Source organism: Grus americana, chromosome 2, assembly GCF_028858705.1.
Source record: "Grus americana isolate bGruAme1 chromosome 2, bGruAme1.mat, whole genome shotgun sequence".
NCBI classification, from domain to species: domain Eukaryota; kingdom Metazoa; phylum Chordata; class Aves; order Gruiformes; family Gruidae; genus Grus; species Grus americana.
The window spans coordinates 67,530,177-67,546,803 of NC_072853.1; the positions used below are offsets into that span (position 1 = coordinate 67,530,177).

The following is a 16,627-nucleotide window of genomic DNA, read 5'->3' on the forward strand; positions in this document are numbered from 1 at the left end:
CAGTGATGTACAATTTTGTGGTGGGTTGACCCTGGGCTGGAGGCCAGGTACCCACCAGAGCCACTCTATCACTCCCCTCATTCACCAAACGGGAGAAAAGGCATAACGAAATGCTTGTGGGTCGAGATAAGGACAGGGAGAGATCACTCACTAATTATCGTCACGAGCAAAACAGACCGAACTTAGAGAGGGAATTCATCTAATTTATTACTAGGCAAACAGAGTAGAGGAATGAGAAATAAAATCAAATCTTAAAACACCTCCCCCCACCCCTCCCATCTTCCCGGGCTCAACTTCACTCCCGGCTTCAACCTTCCCCCCCTCAGCGGCACAGGGGGACAGGGAGTGGGGGTTACGGCCAGTTCATCTCACGGTGTTTCTGCCGCTTCTTCATCCTCAGGGGGAGGACTCCTCTCATCGTTCCCCTGCTCCAGCATGGAGTCCCTCTCATGGGGTGCAGACCTTCAGGAGCAAACTGCTCCAGCGTGGGGTCCCCCACGGGGTCACAAGTCCTGCCAGCAAACCTGCCCTGGCGTGGGCTCCTCTCTCCACGGGTCCACAGGTCCTGCCAGGAACTTGCTCCAGCATGGGCTTCCCACAGGGTCGCAGCCTCCTTCAGGTGCCTCCACCTGCTCCGGCGTGGGGTCCTCCACGGGCTGCAGGTGGAATCTCTACACCCCCTCATCCTTCCTCCATGAGCTGCAGGGGGACAGCCTGCTTCACCATGGCCTTCACCACGGGCTGCAGGGGGATCTCTGCTCTGGCGCCTGGAGCTCCTCCTCCCCCTCCATCTGCACTGACCTTGGTGTCTGCAGAGTTTCTTACATCTTCTCACTCCTCTCTCCGGCTGCAAAAGCTCTCTCTCTAAGTGTTTTTCCCTCTTCTTAAATATGTTATCACAGAGGCGCTGATTGGCTTGGCCTTGGCCAGCGGCGGGCCCGTCTTAGAGCCGGCTGGCATTGGCTCTATCAGACACAGGGGAAGCTTCTAGCAGCTTCTCACAGAAGCCACCCCTGTAGCCCCCCCACTACCAAAACCTTGCCATGCAAACCCAACACAGATTTACTGCTGAAAGAAATGTTTTCCTCTCCCTGTCTCTCTTGCCCTGTCCTGCCCTTCCATTCAGTGGAGTTACTGCTTCCAATCTGACAACATTAATTTGATTTGAAATGTCATTGACACACTATAACATCGACCTTCCCCAACCAGTGTTCCCTAGTTACTACTGCTAAAGCTGTTTCCCTTCAAATGTGATGTACACCAGACTAAATGAAAGAACTGGCAGGCAGAATATTTGAAATCAAACTAATTATATTTAAATTATAGATTAACAATTAGCTGGGAGTCCTCAAACAATGTATATAGATAACCAAGTTATGCTCTGCTGTTAAAATGCATCTGAGATATTAAATACCATCATACAGCTTTTGGCAATATTGTACAAGTTTCACACAGATAGTAATGACTAACATTGCTTTAGATAAGTGCTTTGAAGGCAACTCCGTTTAAGAATGAAGAGAGCAATACAGTCCTGCACCCCATGTCAGCGTAGCGGCCGTGTTTGCAAACATATCTGATGTCAGGGCACTGGCTCCTGAGTGTTGCGAATAAACAGCATTCCATACTCCAAAGGGTGTCTGTCTCATAATCCCTGAGGCTGTGGCTGGTTGATAATGATGATGATAGGAAACAAAGAATTGGGTTATGGATTGGCCCTGTACTTCAGCGGCTTTGCAGAATAGAATTTAATTGCAGTGAAGCTCAGTAAAAGCACAGAGAATGGAAAACAAAACAATTCCCTTGTCTGGTCTCTTACATTCATGATCCTATGCCCTCTGATCCTCTGGATACAGTAACAATTCTTTAAAAGATCTTGAGGAAACTTCAGTTACAATATTCTAATTTGTTTTCTCTATTTATCCAGAACCCATGCATTAATCTTATTCCTCTTTTACTGCTTCATACCCTCGCCTTTCTCACAGTCACATCTTTCCAAAACGTGAATACGATACCTCATTCTCTTTTCCTCCTGCTATTCCATATTTAACAGGTCTTCTGATTTTTTATTCTTACTCCGTAAGTGCTCAAAATGCATTGCTTACCTACATCAAACCTTCCTCTTCCAGAACTCTGGAAATACTCTTTAGTCATGTCAGGAGCTTTGTTTTTCCACTGAGAAGAAACACAATTTACTCAACACCCTATCATTCCTGCCACATTTTGTCACACCCTGGATAAAGCAGACATTTCCTCCTTCTGCTCTTTCAGTGAGGGCCCTTAAACGAACAGATTTGTACAGCTGAATGGACATTTTTCATAGTTCTTCCTTTTGCTAATACGAAGTGATAGCTTTGTTATTGTTTTCCGATTAGAGGAGTTGGTATAAGGTAATGGAAAATGTTTTTATACTGTTGTATGTAAAACTAAAGAGAGCAATTAGGCTGTAAAGTGACTGCTAAATCAATCTCGAAAATACAGCAGATTTCCATCTCCCTTTGACATGGGAGTTCCATTTGGGTTAAATGGCCGATGGCTGTCGGCACACTGCGAGGCAGAGGGGGAGCCCCTTCACTCAGTTTGCATGGCTTGGCTTTTGTCGGGAAGACGACACTACAGACACCCGTGTAAATGATAGAACACCACCAACACATGTTCTGTGATATGACACAAATTCACACGTTTTTCTAAAGCTGAGTGAATACATACTGTGTTCTCTCTTGTTCAGTAAGGATAGTATGATGTGTTTGCTAATTGATTCCTTATGCCGATTGCTTTAAGTCTAGCAAAGGGACATCATCACCTCCTCCTCCTTCTTTTCCTTCCTGCTTAAGAACGACTTCTGGGATTGTCACTCCTTTTTCAGTTGACTGGGAAGCACCTTTTGTTGCACCATTCTTGTCTTTTTTTACCTTAGTGATCACTTCTGTGTAAGAGATTTCTTCGGTGAAGGGCTCTGCTGCTGCGAGCTCAGAGGCGATGTGCACACCGGCTTCCTGGATCCCCTCCTGACCTTCGGCTCCTGTTCGTTCTTTATTTTTTTTATGGATCTTGAACGTCTCCTTCGTTGGGGCAGCTTGTGAAATGGTTTTCTTGAACCTTATCCCAGATTGTTTCAGTCTCTCTCCTGACTGCCTGATCCTCTCTCTCCTCTCAGGGGTCACTATTCTAGTTCGAAGCCTGTTTACCTTCTTGCCAAAATTTTGTCTCGTCTTTTGGATATTTTCCCTTGAAAATGCTTTTTTGATACCATCTATGCGCCTCATGCCTGATTTCTTGAACTGGGCTGCTTTGCTTTCTTCAATATAATATTCTTCATCAGAAGACAGATCATCAGGTGCGAAGAAATCATCCTCTAGAGTTTCACCCGCTGTCCTCTCTTTGATAACAGAGAGAGATGAAGGACACTCGGTTTCCTCCTGTGAATGAAAGCACAGAGTCATCTTCCAGGAAGGGTGTTTTACAAGGATGGTGATTCAAGCATTGCGTTTGTTGGCTTGTGGTTAGTTAATGCTAACTGAAATACAATATTGTAACAAAGTAAGGTAGGCTTGTACCATTGTATGTGATCTATACAGGATACAAACTGCAGAAGAAACCTCTGCCAAGTTCTGTAAAGACATCATACCTCATTAAAGATTTCTTGTCAGTGTGTTCTACCTGAAATTAATGAATGTCATGGTCCTATGTTTACTGGCCCCTAAAGGTTTTCAGAGCAGTTTTGTCTAGTTTATGGTTTTTTTGAAGCTGCTTCTCAGAGATTGGACCTAGATCAAATTATTTATTCCTCACCAATAAAAGTAGACATCGTGCAGACAAAATAGGCTCTTGTGCTTGTGTCAGCTGTACACTCTTCCAAATGAGTGTCTCGATGCCAGTGGTTTCCGCCCTTTGCTGTCACCAAGACAATTGCACATTTTTGACTAACTGGAACTTAGCAAACATTTCTGTAGCTGCCCAGAAGGGGATAGACCCCAACACATTAACTTATGTGTGCTGGCTCTACAAGGGGTCAAAGTCACTTAAGGAATGAGATGTTAAACCCAATTTCACACAATTCACCCAGCACCTGCACTGTTGCTGAGATGAACTTGAGTTGTTCCACGTGGAAAAATATGAATGACCCAGAGCAAGCACCTCTATCTCCTCTGGTGACCTGTATGAGCATGCGGTATTAGACATTTATATTGTACATATGATACATATTAGCTGCATGCTTGGAAGCGGTGACTATTCTAGATGTCTTAGCACTAGGAATGTATGTATCCCCTCTAAATAAAGAGTGCTAGAGGCTCAAAGCTCAAAGATACATAGAAGACTTCCAAAAGCTGTCCACAGCAAACAAATAATTTACTAAGAATCACTTAGTGGTTAAAGATGTGCAAAAAAAGGCAAAAGGCTTGTGGTGATGGAGCTTTATCTGAACAGAATCTCCTAAGAGAGCTGCTGAAGACCACTGTCTGCATGGACATTACAGATGTGCAGCTCAGTGCCAGCGAGTCACTTCTGTCTAGAAGTACTAATGTATGCAGAGTAGAAACCCCATAACTTGTAGGAGGTGAATGAGATGGACAATGCCCACCCCTTCTTCCTCACTTGCTATTTATGTGCATGTGCTCTTCTCCCAAGAGGAGCAGCCCTTTAGGGTGCAGACAGGTATAACAGCTATATAAAACTTATATAAGCTGTTTCCCGTTAGTAGTAACTACTTCAGCTGATTTCTGAAGCATGACAGTGTGTGGCCTCTATCCTTAGTATTATTACCTTAATGTAGACAATTGGAGAGATATTAGAAGTTGTGAACCCGTGAAGAATGGGTCAGTCTTACTAAATATTTTTCTGTGAACTGATTTCCGGCCAAAAAGACATCTGTCATTTTTCACAGTGACTCCTTAGTAGCAAGTCATGTTTAATGTTATTTTACAGAGTACTAGCAATATGTAAAATAAAATACATTAAACTATTTGGCAGATAAAACCCACTTAAGAGTCTGTCATCATGCCTTGGCTTCATTAAAAACCCTCTAGTAAAATAGTTGTTAATGCTTAGAAAAAATAGGAATGAATTATGTCGCATTGATTACAGAAAAAATGTTATTCAACTCATCTGTCAAAATCAGCAGGAACAAAACTACAATGCTTTGCTAATAATCATCTTCATTAACATGTGCAAATTAACATTAATTATATAAAGACTTCTATATATAAACATAATCCCTTCTTTTCTGAAAATGAACTAAAACACAGCTGGATAATAATTCCTCAAAGTTAGTAAATTATAGCCCACTCCTTCAGCTGAAATGGTAACAAAAATGTTTCCAGAATGACTGTTCTGAAATTTCAGTACATACAAAAATGAATACAATATGATGAATAGGGTATGCTGTTCATATGAAGATTACTTTTTAAAAAGAGAGAAGGCAGAGAGACTGTTTTCTCTGCAATACTTAGGCTGTCTTCCTTTGGAAGAACAGATTTTCTGTACTTTTTGTCAATTGTTTGCCAGATTTTTATTCTATTTAGCTTTAGAGTCTACTAGCTAAAGAAGAGAATGCTTTAACTTTCATACACATGTGTTAGAATTAAGACTTATGAACAGTAACGTGTGAGATGAAAGCCTTGTAGACAAGACACAGAAACAGGAGCTGCAGGTCCTGAGGAACATTTTTCATTCCACTACAGACTCTGAGAATGATCTTTGCCAAATCTCTGATTTTCTCTTTTTCTTTGGTTTCTGCACACATCTTGCAGAATCACATGTAGCCAGGCTAAAAATTAGTGTGAGTTTCTGTCTCCTCTCAAGAGTTCTGCATGGAAGATGTTACCAAAGTGGAAAGTATTAGTGAAACTGGCTAGTGTGTTAGGGGGTTTCCATAATAAAAATACAATGATTTAGGCTCAGTAGGAACTTTCTTGTCTGCTTCCTTTCTGTCTCCTGCCCCTCACCCTTTCTTCTTTCACCAGATATCAGTGGGGTAGAGAGAAGGTAGGACCTCATCCTTTCTAAAGCAGGAACAATAAGTTTTAGCACCAGATGAGAAATCGATAGGGTCAGAGCGTATAGCTACCAGCTCATCTATAGACCCACTAAAATCAAAGACAAAACACCTACTGATTTCAGCTGCACAGGACAAAGCCCTGAACTGGGTGGCAGCTTTCTTCTTGGCTTGAAAGCAGATGGGACCGGAAATAGCAGGACTGGGCAGCCCAGTCTTCTGGGAGGGTGAGAAAGACTTGAGCAATCGGTGGTGCTACTTGGAAGCTTTAAGTTACAATTCTACTTAAGCATTGTCCTGGTTCTGGCGAGGATAGAGTCCTTTGCTAGGAAGGGCTCTTATCTGCCACTACCACCTCACGGGAGGTAAGGGAGGATCTTTAAGCTAAATTTGTACATGCTCAAATAAAATGAGGACAGGAGATTATTTCACGGTACAAGATGACATCGAACAGTCAGAAAGGCTTCAGGTTCTGTGGTAGCAGAGGAGGGACCGAAAGCACTGGTCGCAGTGATAAGGGGAAAGCCTGGAGACCTTTGCAGTTCAGCTGGCCAGGGAGAGAAATAGAGAGGCCACAAAGCTGTAAGGTTAGTTAGATCCACTGCTTGAGAAACAACTTTAACAAATAAAACTTAAAGGTATAACATCCTAAGAGAACCATCATACTGTTCAGGAGTGGCTGGTGATGCCCTGGCACAGGAAGTTTGCTAAGAAAGTGTTTCAAGTCTGAACGTTCACTTTTCCTAGTTTTTTAGTATTTACCTTCTAATATATGCCTAGCCAAAGAAGTCTGAGTTTTTAAGGGCCTACCTGAATACAAAGTAAACAGATGAGTAAACCTCAACTTTGATGAAGGCGGCCAGCACAGCATTGGTTTGAACGGATGGCTCTGGGGACAGCGACTATTGAAACTCAGATGTTTCTAACACTGGGCTCCCAAGAAAATCTGACTCCGTCATTGTAATTTTCTCCCTCTGCTCCCATTTCAGTTTAATTCACCATTAGACAATTTTCAAAGGGACACAGGACTTTCGCTCCACAAACTTTACATTGGCTGCCAAAATTCTGGCTGTGCTGCGCCCACCCCCAAGGGTGCTGGCCGGTTTGCCAGCACTGCCGGCGTCTCCTGATCTCAAGGAAGGGATCACGGCAGCAGCATTTTTCTCCCATGGGATATAACAAGGTGTTTACGAAGGAAGGCTAACTCACCTGCTCCTTAAACTATGCAAAGCGCAAGGTGCAGACTCTTTTTCACCTCATAGGAACCTTAAAACGATAGGTAAATAATCTTAAATGTGGCAATGCCCCTAATCAACATTGTGAGACTCTCGAGGTGGCAATGCTCAGATAATTGAAAACTGCAGGGGAAGGCACTTGATAACGGTGCCTGCACTGTCAGGCTCTTTTCATCTTCTCATCTCCGGGCAGGGAAAGAAGGGAAACGGCTGAGCAAATTGTTTAGCCATGTCTCTGGTATTTTGCTGCAGCTGTGTCCTGGCAAAGATCAGGTCGGCTCTAATAGCACCTTCCTCCCTTCCTGCTGAACTAAGGAGCAAATAAGCCAAAGAGGGCTGCTGGAAGAGGAATGTCATGCCCTCAGCGGGGTCAGTGAGGCTGTGCAAAGGGAAGAAGCTTATTAAAAAAATTCCCTCACAAACTTCTTAGCTGAATCTCCGCTCCTTCTCTTTGCAGGCACAGATGGGATCACTAATTAATAGCAGCAATAGTATTTTTTTTTCATTAAGAAAAGGTGTGTTGCTAATTTAGAGTTCACTGGATTCACTAGATGAAGCAGTGACATAGTGTCACTGTACAACAGTACTTAGGCTTTAAGTACATTAACACTATTAATGATTATTTCAGTAATAATTTTATTATAATGTCATTTAAAAATAAAAAATAATGGCATGTAAGGTCATTCTAATGGGTGTGGCCAGTTCAAGAGCTTTACTCCCCTTGTCCTTTCATGGTTTTTTGCACGTGTATTCTGGGTTTGTATTTCAAAGCCTGGACTGTGCTTCCAGACTTGGCAAGGAGAAAAAAAGACAATACATTGTCTTATGCATAAATGTATGCTAGAAATGCTATAAACCAGTTTTGTTTTCTCTTTTCAAATAGCTTCAAAGTGTAACTCTAACAAACTTGAATAAAGGCAACTGTTACCAGCTCACGACTATTATCTAATTCCAATGAAAACTTTAGCATAATGAAAATTTTTAAAATACGAAAAACAATAGCAGAGAAAAACAGAATGACCAAATAAATAATGAAATTATATATATATATATAAATTATATTTTATATATATGTATTTTGTGTGTGTGTGTGTGTGTATATAAAATCACGGCTCAATATGCTCCTAAAGAAACTGCTCACAGCAAAGGATGGGAGGAGAGGCAGATGAAACTCCATAACTTGGAGTCATTGTGTTGCACAGGGAAAAGGTCATGGCAAATGATCGATCTTTCAGCCTTGGGCTGTGTGACAGGGCAGGTGCAGGTGATGATTAACATAGGCACAGATGGGGCTGGGGATCACCTGACAATTCTGAAGCAGAGCACGAAGCAGCAAAATGGTTGAAGGCCACCCGGTGCCTGGTTTGGTGCTGCTGCCGTGTCTATGACAACTGGTGATGCAAATGACCGGCAGCATACGGGCAGGAAACTGCATCGTCACAATGTTTAAAAAAATCCTGGAAATTTGCATGTTAAATGAATGATTTGTTATTCAAACCAGCAGCCGAGGTAAATCACTAAAACATCTCCTTGAAATTGCTCTCTAAATCAATACGAAACCGCTGATGAATAACCAATTACAAATCATTCAGTCCTTTTACTCATATTCTAACAGTTAAGACTGAAGCTTTATAAATCTCAAGCGATCCCTTCATTTTTCTGCAAATACGCCATTTCAAAATCTCTGCCATCAGGCCAAAAAACTGCTCAGATGAGAGAGAAATAGGATTATTTTAAAAGGGCACCTAAGGGATTTTATCAAGTAAAGTAGATAAACACTTCAGCACGTAAGACTTTATGGCCAAGTGCTGTTGCTTGTATTTAGAATTATTTTTACCTAATGAAAAAGCAGCCTGGCCAGAACAGTCAGTCCCCCTCATTTCTCTTTTGTGAATCCTAATAGACATCCCTTTTCTTTGAATTCTGACAGAAATTAATTAATTTAACCAGGAGTATACAATGACTATGAAGAAACCTAGCTCATTCTCTCATTATCGGACTGCAGCAAGCTGCAGACAAGGAGCAAGCGGTACCCAGTTACCCCACATCACTCAGGGAAGCCCGTGGCTCCAGGCCACTGCATACTGCGTGAAAAGGACTACTGCAGCTCCAGGGGTAAATTAAAGCTTCAGACTTTGCTTTGCTATTGCTTTATGGGGCTAGCCTAGGGAATTAGCTCTGCAGGTCAATCTGCAGGTTTGCAAACTGATGAAATTTCTCCTTTCCGATTTACCTGTCTGTAGATACCAACCCTTTGTCAGTGGAGGAGAAAGAGCGACCACAAGATCTGATAAGGCAAAAAAAAAAGAGTTTGGTAATATTTTGATTCATTCATTCCTCACGAGGTGACTGCTCTTGCGAGCTAGCTAGAGCAGGGAAGTGCTCTCGAGTGCAAGTGAAACCCAGCTGGTCACCAGGAGCTGCTGAACTCGTCTGCCCAAGCAACCACGTCTCCACATGAACTCACTCCTGGACACCCTTCCAACTCAATGAGGTTGAATAGCAGGTACTTATGAAGTAGAAACTGTATCCAGAAGTAGATGTCTACAACAGGTTGGGCAAATCAGGCTCCATACATTTCTCTCTGCTCGCTTCAAGGGAATCTACAGGCCAAAGGTACAAACGTCTGCGTTACTGATGTCTATCGCCTGGCAAGATGAATCCTGTCCCACATTCTGAACTTGCTGTTAATGACTTCACATATTCCTCACGTCTGTGCCTGTGCTGTTCTGATCAACTTTATTCCTGTGCTAACGGAATAATTGCAAGATTCAGCTATCTTCAGCAGTGCTGAGAACATAAAACCCAACTGCGTGTCCCCAGAGCCAAGTCCATTCCCGACTCCGGGCCTCAGGCATGAAGTATAGTGCTGAAGACACGTGTGCCCAGCCACAGCTCCTGTCCATAAGTCACTGCAGGCAGCCTCTACGACCGTGAGGCAGAGACGTGACGCAGGAGGCTCATGATGTAGCTACGCTCTTCTGCTAGCTTGCAGACAACCACAAGCAAAGCCCTGAACAGCTGCATCCAGCACAAATGTAAATTAAATTCAGTTGTTTCCACCACTCAACGTTAATAAGTGGAGAAAAAAATCAATGGCAACCCTGAGAAGATAACTGCCTGGCCTTTGTGAGGATCACCACGAAGGAACGGGTCTGGGGCCTCCAGTTACACCAGATCAAATGGTGTAGCGTCAAGTTTATAATCTGCTAAGAACACAGCCCTGTGAAATAGGGAACCTATTTCATTTGAGGAACACAGAAATGGCCTAATAGCTGCTTTTAAAAGTTTTTTATTATTTCCCTTTCTCCTCTTTCCTTTTGAACATGTCCCTAGAAAATACCATTTTTCTTTAGCTGGTTGAAAGTGGTTGATTTTTTCCTAAAAATCACGGGTAATTTATGATCGTCTTGGCTGCCTGCAGTACTTCAGCACTGGCTCTGCCACTCCGCCAGCGGCTGGCTGCACAGCACGGGGCCAGCTCAGCGCTTTGAACGGCAGGACCGGGCTTGACACTGCAAACAAAGGACTCTTGCTACGCTCTCTGACACAACCGTTGGGTTTCTTTTATTCTCTGTAATCTTAGTGAAGGCAATTACCTGTCCCAGCTGTAAAAATATTTATAAGGTTTATGCCACAAGACTCCAACAAAGGCCCTGTGTTGCTGGGCTGCTGAGGCCAGCGCTCTGCTGTCACAGGTAATCAACTTATGCCATCTTTTTTACCATTAAGTTTTCAGACTCCATGTTAGTAGCAATTTAGTTTTTTTTTCTCTCCCCGTGGGTTCTAGCAGAAGGTTTTGTCCAGACCCTCATGTCTCCAGGATGAAGAATCCACTTCTGGTTTCTGACCCGAGATGACTCATGGACAGTTTACACCCATTTCATCTTTTTGACGATGGTCTTTACTGGACTCCCACTGTGCCCCAGTGTATGTATAAATGACAGCCACAACCTCTCTTAGCCTCTTTTCTTGCTGGACTAAACCAAGCTAGGACCTCCTGGTCTCCTCTCATGTACCAGGGCTTTCCATTGCTCTGATCGACCTGGTAGCTGTTTTCCAAACCTGTTCAGTTTGAACTTACTTTTGAACAGGGGTGATCAGAGCTGTACGTGGTAGCCCAGGTGAGCTCTGAAGTGTTTTGGACAAAGATACCAGGCATCTCTCTATCACTTCTGGAAATATCTTGCCTGAAGCCTTTTATGCTCATGTTTCACTTTTTTAAGACCCACAACATCAAGTGGGCTCTCAGTCATCTTGTGAGGAATTAATACACCATTTTCTGTCCTTTCCAAACCCTGGGGCCTCAGAAAACAACATAACAACCAGGGCTTCTTCTAAGTACAGGAACACTTAGATTAGTGTTACTCCAGCTCTAAAGATGATTTGGTTTCTCATCTATATTTCTTTCTCTGGACTGACAGCTCCTCATTTTGAGCATATTTTATTATTATCCACATCTTTTTATGTGTCAAGATCTTTAATGAAAATATTATGCAGTTAACAAAGACAGTCTTAGAAGCCAACCCTTTTAGAAACCCATCGCAAGCCTCACTTCTCATTTCAACACAATCCACTGTCATCTGTTGTTTTTCCAGATTATCTGTTATGAGGTAAGATATCAGGTACGTAAATATGAGAAAGGATAAGACCTCTCATGTTTCTGTGAAACAGGAAACTGATCAAATATGAGTTACCTAGCACAATCTGCTCTTGGTGAGCTATTTAACTCCATGGTACTAACGATTCTGTTCTGCCGAGCCCCTTGTGAGCCTGCCATTCTTATGCCCAAATGATATCAGATGACTGGCAGTGGTTCAGATAATTTCCTTTGTCGTCTTTTATATAGAAGTGTTACATTTGCTGTCTTTCATGTCACGGTTACTCTCACAGGTTTTTCTCAGAGTAGCTGTAATTAAAACTCCGTGCTGATGGACGGTGAGTTCGTGCACCAGGTCTTTCAGAGTCCGTGTTTGCAGCCTCGTCTCTTGAGCTCGTGACACCCTGACTTTTACTGCCACTTCGGATGGAAGTGCTCCCACTTCAGTTTTTCAGATTATTGTCCCCATCTTGATCTCACCATTTTTACTGTCCAACTCATTATGCTGCAGATGGACAGTGGCCAGGAAAAGTCACTTATATTTTCATTTATTGATGCGTAATATAAGTGGCATACGGAAGGCTGCTTCTGTTAGCCTCTCCTTGTGTGTGCAATGGAGCAATCGCAGGGCAAACAAGTCGATTGTAACGTGGCTGTGTAAGCCAGTCAAGCCATAACCTTACTCGGTTTCTGACATGTCCACTAATTTTAAACGTCAGACAGCAGTGAGTGAAACAAATGCATGCATCCCTTCATAGGAAGTTGTTACTCATTTATGGTGCTTACGTAAAGTGATAATAGAGATGAGCCCAGTAACTGTAACATGGACTTTCTGGTGCCCGTATGCTCACATTCAAAGAGGGACTTGCAGAACATGCAGAAAAGCAAATGAAACAAGTTCTTTCAGGATTAAAAAAAAATAAATAAAAATCTCTAATTTTGAAATAATTTAGCCAGAACGAGTTAAATTGTTAGATGCTCTTTGACTGCAGAGAAATGATAGGTCTCACAGCTGGTTATTCAGACTAACCTGAACAGAAGTGAACAGTGACCTGCAAAACCTATAATGTACTTTGCATTCCCTGCTATACCCTAGGGCACATAGCACTCCAGGGTCAAAGACCTCACTAGAAACTCTGAAGTAACCTGGCATTTTTAATCATGCAATCTGCCTGGGGAGGAGAGCTGCCTGCTACCAAATCTTTTCCTCAACCACATGGCCTTTTAAAAATGAATGCTCTCAATTTCCCTAATCATTATGCTCATGGATGATCACTTTGTCTCTTTTTAATGTGAGGATATTGCCAACTCTTTTCATCATGGCTGAGATCTCTTGGGACAATCTCCAGCCAATGATCCTTTTCAACTTGCCTACTCCTTCTATCAATGGTAAGATCAAAGCTATCCACTTGAAAGAAAATCTTTAGGATTTAATTGGTGTTTCCCTCTTCCTCATATGCCGACGTTCTGGCAAAAGTTAAAACTAAAACCCACGTGCGCTCACCCACGTAGGCATTCAACACCAGCTACACACAGGTCATTGGCTCCATCACAATGTCCCAAATGGTTCATCAGAAAAAAATCTCACTACAGATGAGCTGTCACTCACAACCACCAAGTAAACAACTTGCTTATACCCATTTGTAAAATAGAGCAAAGGGAGTACGCTGATTCCGTAGCTATGAACAGACTCCCACTCATCGTAGCCAAGCTTCCGTCATTCAGGTCTTGGCACTCCAGCAGTATGGCTACACTGGTGTAAATCAGCAGTGGGAGAATCACTGCACTTCTGTGAAAGACTTTCACAAGTGTACCTGTGCCTTAAAGCTTCAGCACGCTCTTGGCTACCTAGCATGTTCCAGCTTTTGTGGAGCAATGCAGTAATCCCCCTCCAGAAAAATGTTATGTGTTGAATCCTAGAGGGATCAGCATATCTGCTCCTCCTCCGTGCAAGAGGGAAAAGGTTCTTCAATCCACCTTACAGAAGGCTGCCAGTTCTCAAATACTGTAGGAAGAGGAAGCTAGAAAGGCAGCAGTCAAAACTGCCGTTTCCCTTCCCGAAAAGTACCACCTAAGAATTAAACCTATGGAACAGGGTGCAGGTCATTCTAGTCTGGCAAAACCAGCAGAGTGATCCGAAACTCCTACTGAAGGTGACTCTTAGAGAAAGTACACATCATGAGAGCCGCCTTTTTTTATAAAATATCTGAAAATAGCAACAGCTGTTCTTTGTAGATGTGTAAAAGTCCATTTTCACCATATTTTACTACATTTTAAAATAAGCAACAACTCATGTCTTGCTAGGAGAAAAAATTACATTATGTCATGAATACTGGTTTTTAAAAAAATACTTTCAAAGCATTGATTCTGCTGCAATCATTATGGTAAAGGCCTATCAATGAACTGGCATTATGCCATTAACCAGGGGAGGCAGAGATATTTATTACCTTTAGCTAGGAAATGATTTGCAAGGAAAAAGCAAAAGTGCCTGTTTTCTATTCCATCATGATGATGTAGTTTGCAATAATTGTAATAATAGGCCAAATTTTGCCCGCGCTTTCTCCTGAGTGTCCATAGTAAGTCATTCAGTCAGAAAATCTGGGAGGCACAATTTGGCTGCGTATGGTACTAACGTAACATTAAAGAGGTAACATTTCCTACTTTCAGCTTTTACTCTTTTTCTTTTTTTTTTTAAGCTATCTTTTCCCAGTAGTAGAAAATAAAGTAGATAAGAAAGCTAGATTACGCAGAAGAATTTGTCAGCTGTATAAGGTGGTGAATATACTCCATGAAACACAGGGCTCCATTCATTGCAAGAGATGTTATTTATGTACAAGCAGATGCAAGACCAGGGTGTAAGGCTGGGCGATGGGGGTGCATTGCGTTACTCACGAGGGCTGGTATTTTCAAGAACGCCTAATGATGAATAGGACTCATTTGAAAGAAGCTTTGGGGACTCGCTGGTACGAAGGAGCAGCTATGCTTCTGGCAAAAGATTAAACACTCTTACATTCTATTGACTTGGGGAACTGGGAAGTTTCAGCAAATGCAGGATCGGGCCATTAACCAAATGGGTTTCACAGCCCTCGCCGGCAACTCACAGAGCCCACGAGCTGCCCGCACTGTCTGTTTGGATGGGTGTAAGCGAGACCATGCCGTTTCACCGAACTTCTCTTCAAATACCAATTAGTTATAAGAACAATGAACATCCTAGAATGAGGTCAATGAAAGAAAATGTATGATTTTGCTTGCCCAATATGATTGGAAGAACAGTGCTGTGTTAAACCATTTCCAAAGTAGAGCATGCGAGGGATTATTTGCTGTCATGAAGGGTTTGAGGGTCTGAGCTTTAGTTTGTGCATACATTGCTATAGACTGAGACAATGAAAAAAAGCCCCAGTTTGTCAGCGCTACGAAAGCCTGCAAGTTAAATAAACCATATGTTTAGAAATTAGTGTTGGAAGAAAGTCTATGTTCCAGAGAGCCTGCAAACATTTTTGCTATTTGGACTTCTACCTAATATGGTGAAAAAAAATAACAGGGATGAATGTCAGGCATGGTTTGTATGACAAGATTTACAGGGCCAGCCTCATGTTACCTTTCAGAGAGGCAACAAATAGTCCTTGCTGATCTGCAGTTAATCTTACACGACTGGCTCAGAAACCTACCAACACTAATAATAGACCGTGCGTGCTGCCGTCAGTAGGTTCATGCTGAAAGGCACGGCAGAGCACAACTCAGTGTTAAAGAAAGCATAAAATAACTCTCATGTCGGACAGACCGCGTCTTTTGGTTCATTAACTGACGCCTACCAGCAGCCACCGAGGAGGTGGCACAACGACAGTGCTACAAGAAATTAGGTTTGCGGTTACCTGATAGATTACGACACGGAATTTGTTTTTCTTCAGCATCTCCTCTTGTTTCGCTTCCACCTTCCGCACGCTGGCGCTCTGCCTCTCCACGCGTGCCCGCACCTCCTTCACGGTGGAGCTGACTTTGCGGGTTTTCTCCAGTAACTTGTTCACCGTGTAGCCTGTATTGCCGTGAGCCTGGGCAAGCTTTAAAATGTCGATCTGTATGGTCTTGATGGCATTTTCCATCTCCCTGTGCCTCTCCTCTATCCTCTTCTGGCTCGCCTGCACGCTGTCCACAATGTTGGCCACTTTGTCCAGGACCGTCACAATCGTGTAAGCGGCATCTTGCTCTTCTTCCTCCTCGGTGACGCTGGAGAGACGGTTTTGGTGGGTTTTGTCAGCCTCTGGGGTGATTTCACGGTGATCCATTTTGCCTTCCTTCGGCTGGGTCGGCGGGAGGAGGCGAAGTTTCGGTGATCCTGCCAGAAGGATTCTGGCGCTGCTGCAGGGAGCCAGGGCGACAGCTGGCTCCGGCGATGCTCAAAGTGGGGCGTGAAACGCCGCGCCTGGAGCTTGGTCAAATACCTCTGACTACAAAATATCCACGCATGATTGTTCGGATACTTTCAGCAACATGAAACCCCTAAAATTAGGAAGCAATGTCTGGAAAGGAACATACGTTTAAAGGGTCACGCTTCTGTACTGATGAAGTTATTAGTGTTAATCCAGGAAAGTTAAGTAACTTACTAATTAAGCAGGAAAGCAAACTTGCATATTTTTAATGATCTACTTTTGTTTTCGTGTTACTGGAGTGCTTTCCTCCGAGGGAATTCAAAGAGCAGTCAGGAAAATGAACATGGTTGTTTTTTCCAGCAAAACAACTGCAGGTCTTCAGCTTGCTCCAATTACCACATGGGGTAACAAATAAACACACTAAACCAGAGGC

At 43.0% G+C, this 16,627-nt stretch overlaps 1 protein-coding gene across 1 annotated transcript; it reads right to left on the reverse strand.

Annotated features, from left to right (window-relative positions):
- Nucleotides 1–185: 185 nt before the first annotated feature.
- CAVIN4 (caveolae associated protein 4) lies at nucleotides 186–16,397 on the reverse strand. Its single transcript, XM_054816745.1, has 2 exons — nucleotides 15,700–16,397; nucleotides 186–3,416 (listed from the first exon to the last, which is right to left on the reverse strand). The coding sequence occupies exons 1-2, from the start codon at nucleotides 16,108–16,110 to the stop codon at nucleotides 2,760–2,762; spliced, it is 1,068 nt and encodes a 355-aa protein (XP_054672720.1). The 5' UTR covers nucleotides 16,111–16,397; the 3' UTR covers nucleotides 186–2,759.
- Between the last annotated feature and the right edge of the window lie 230 nt (nucleotides 16,398–16,627).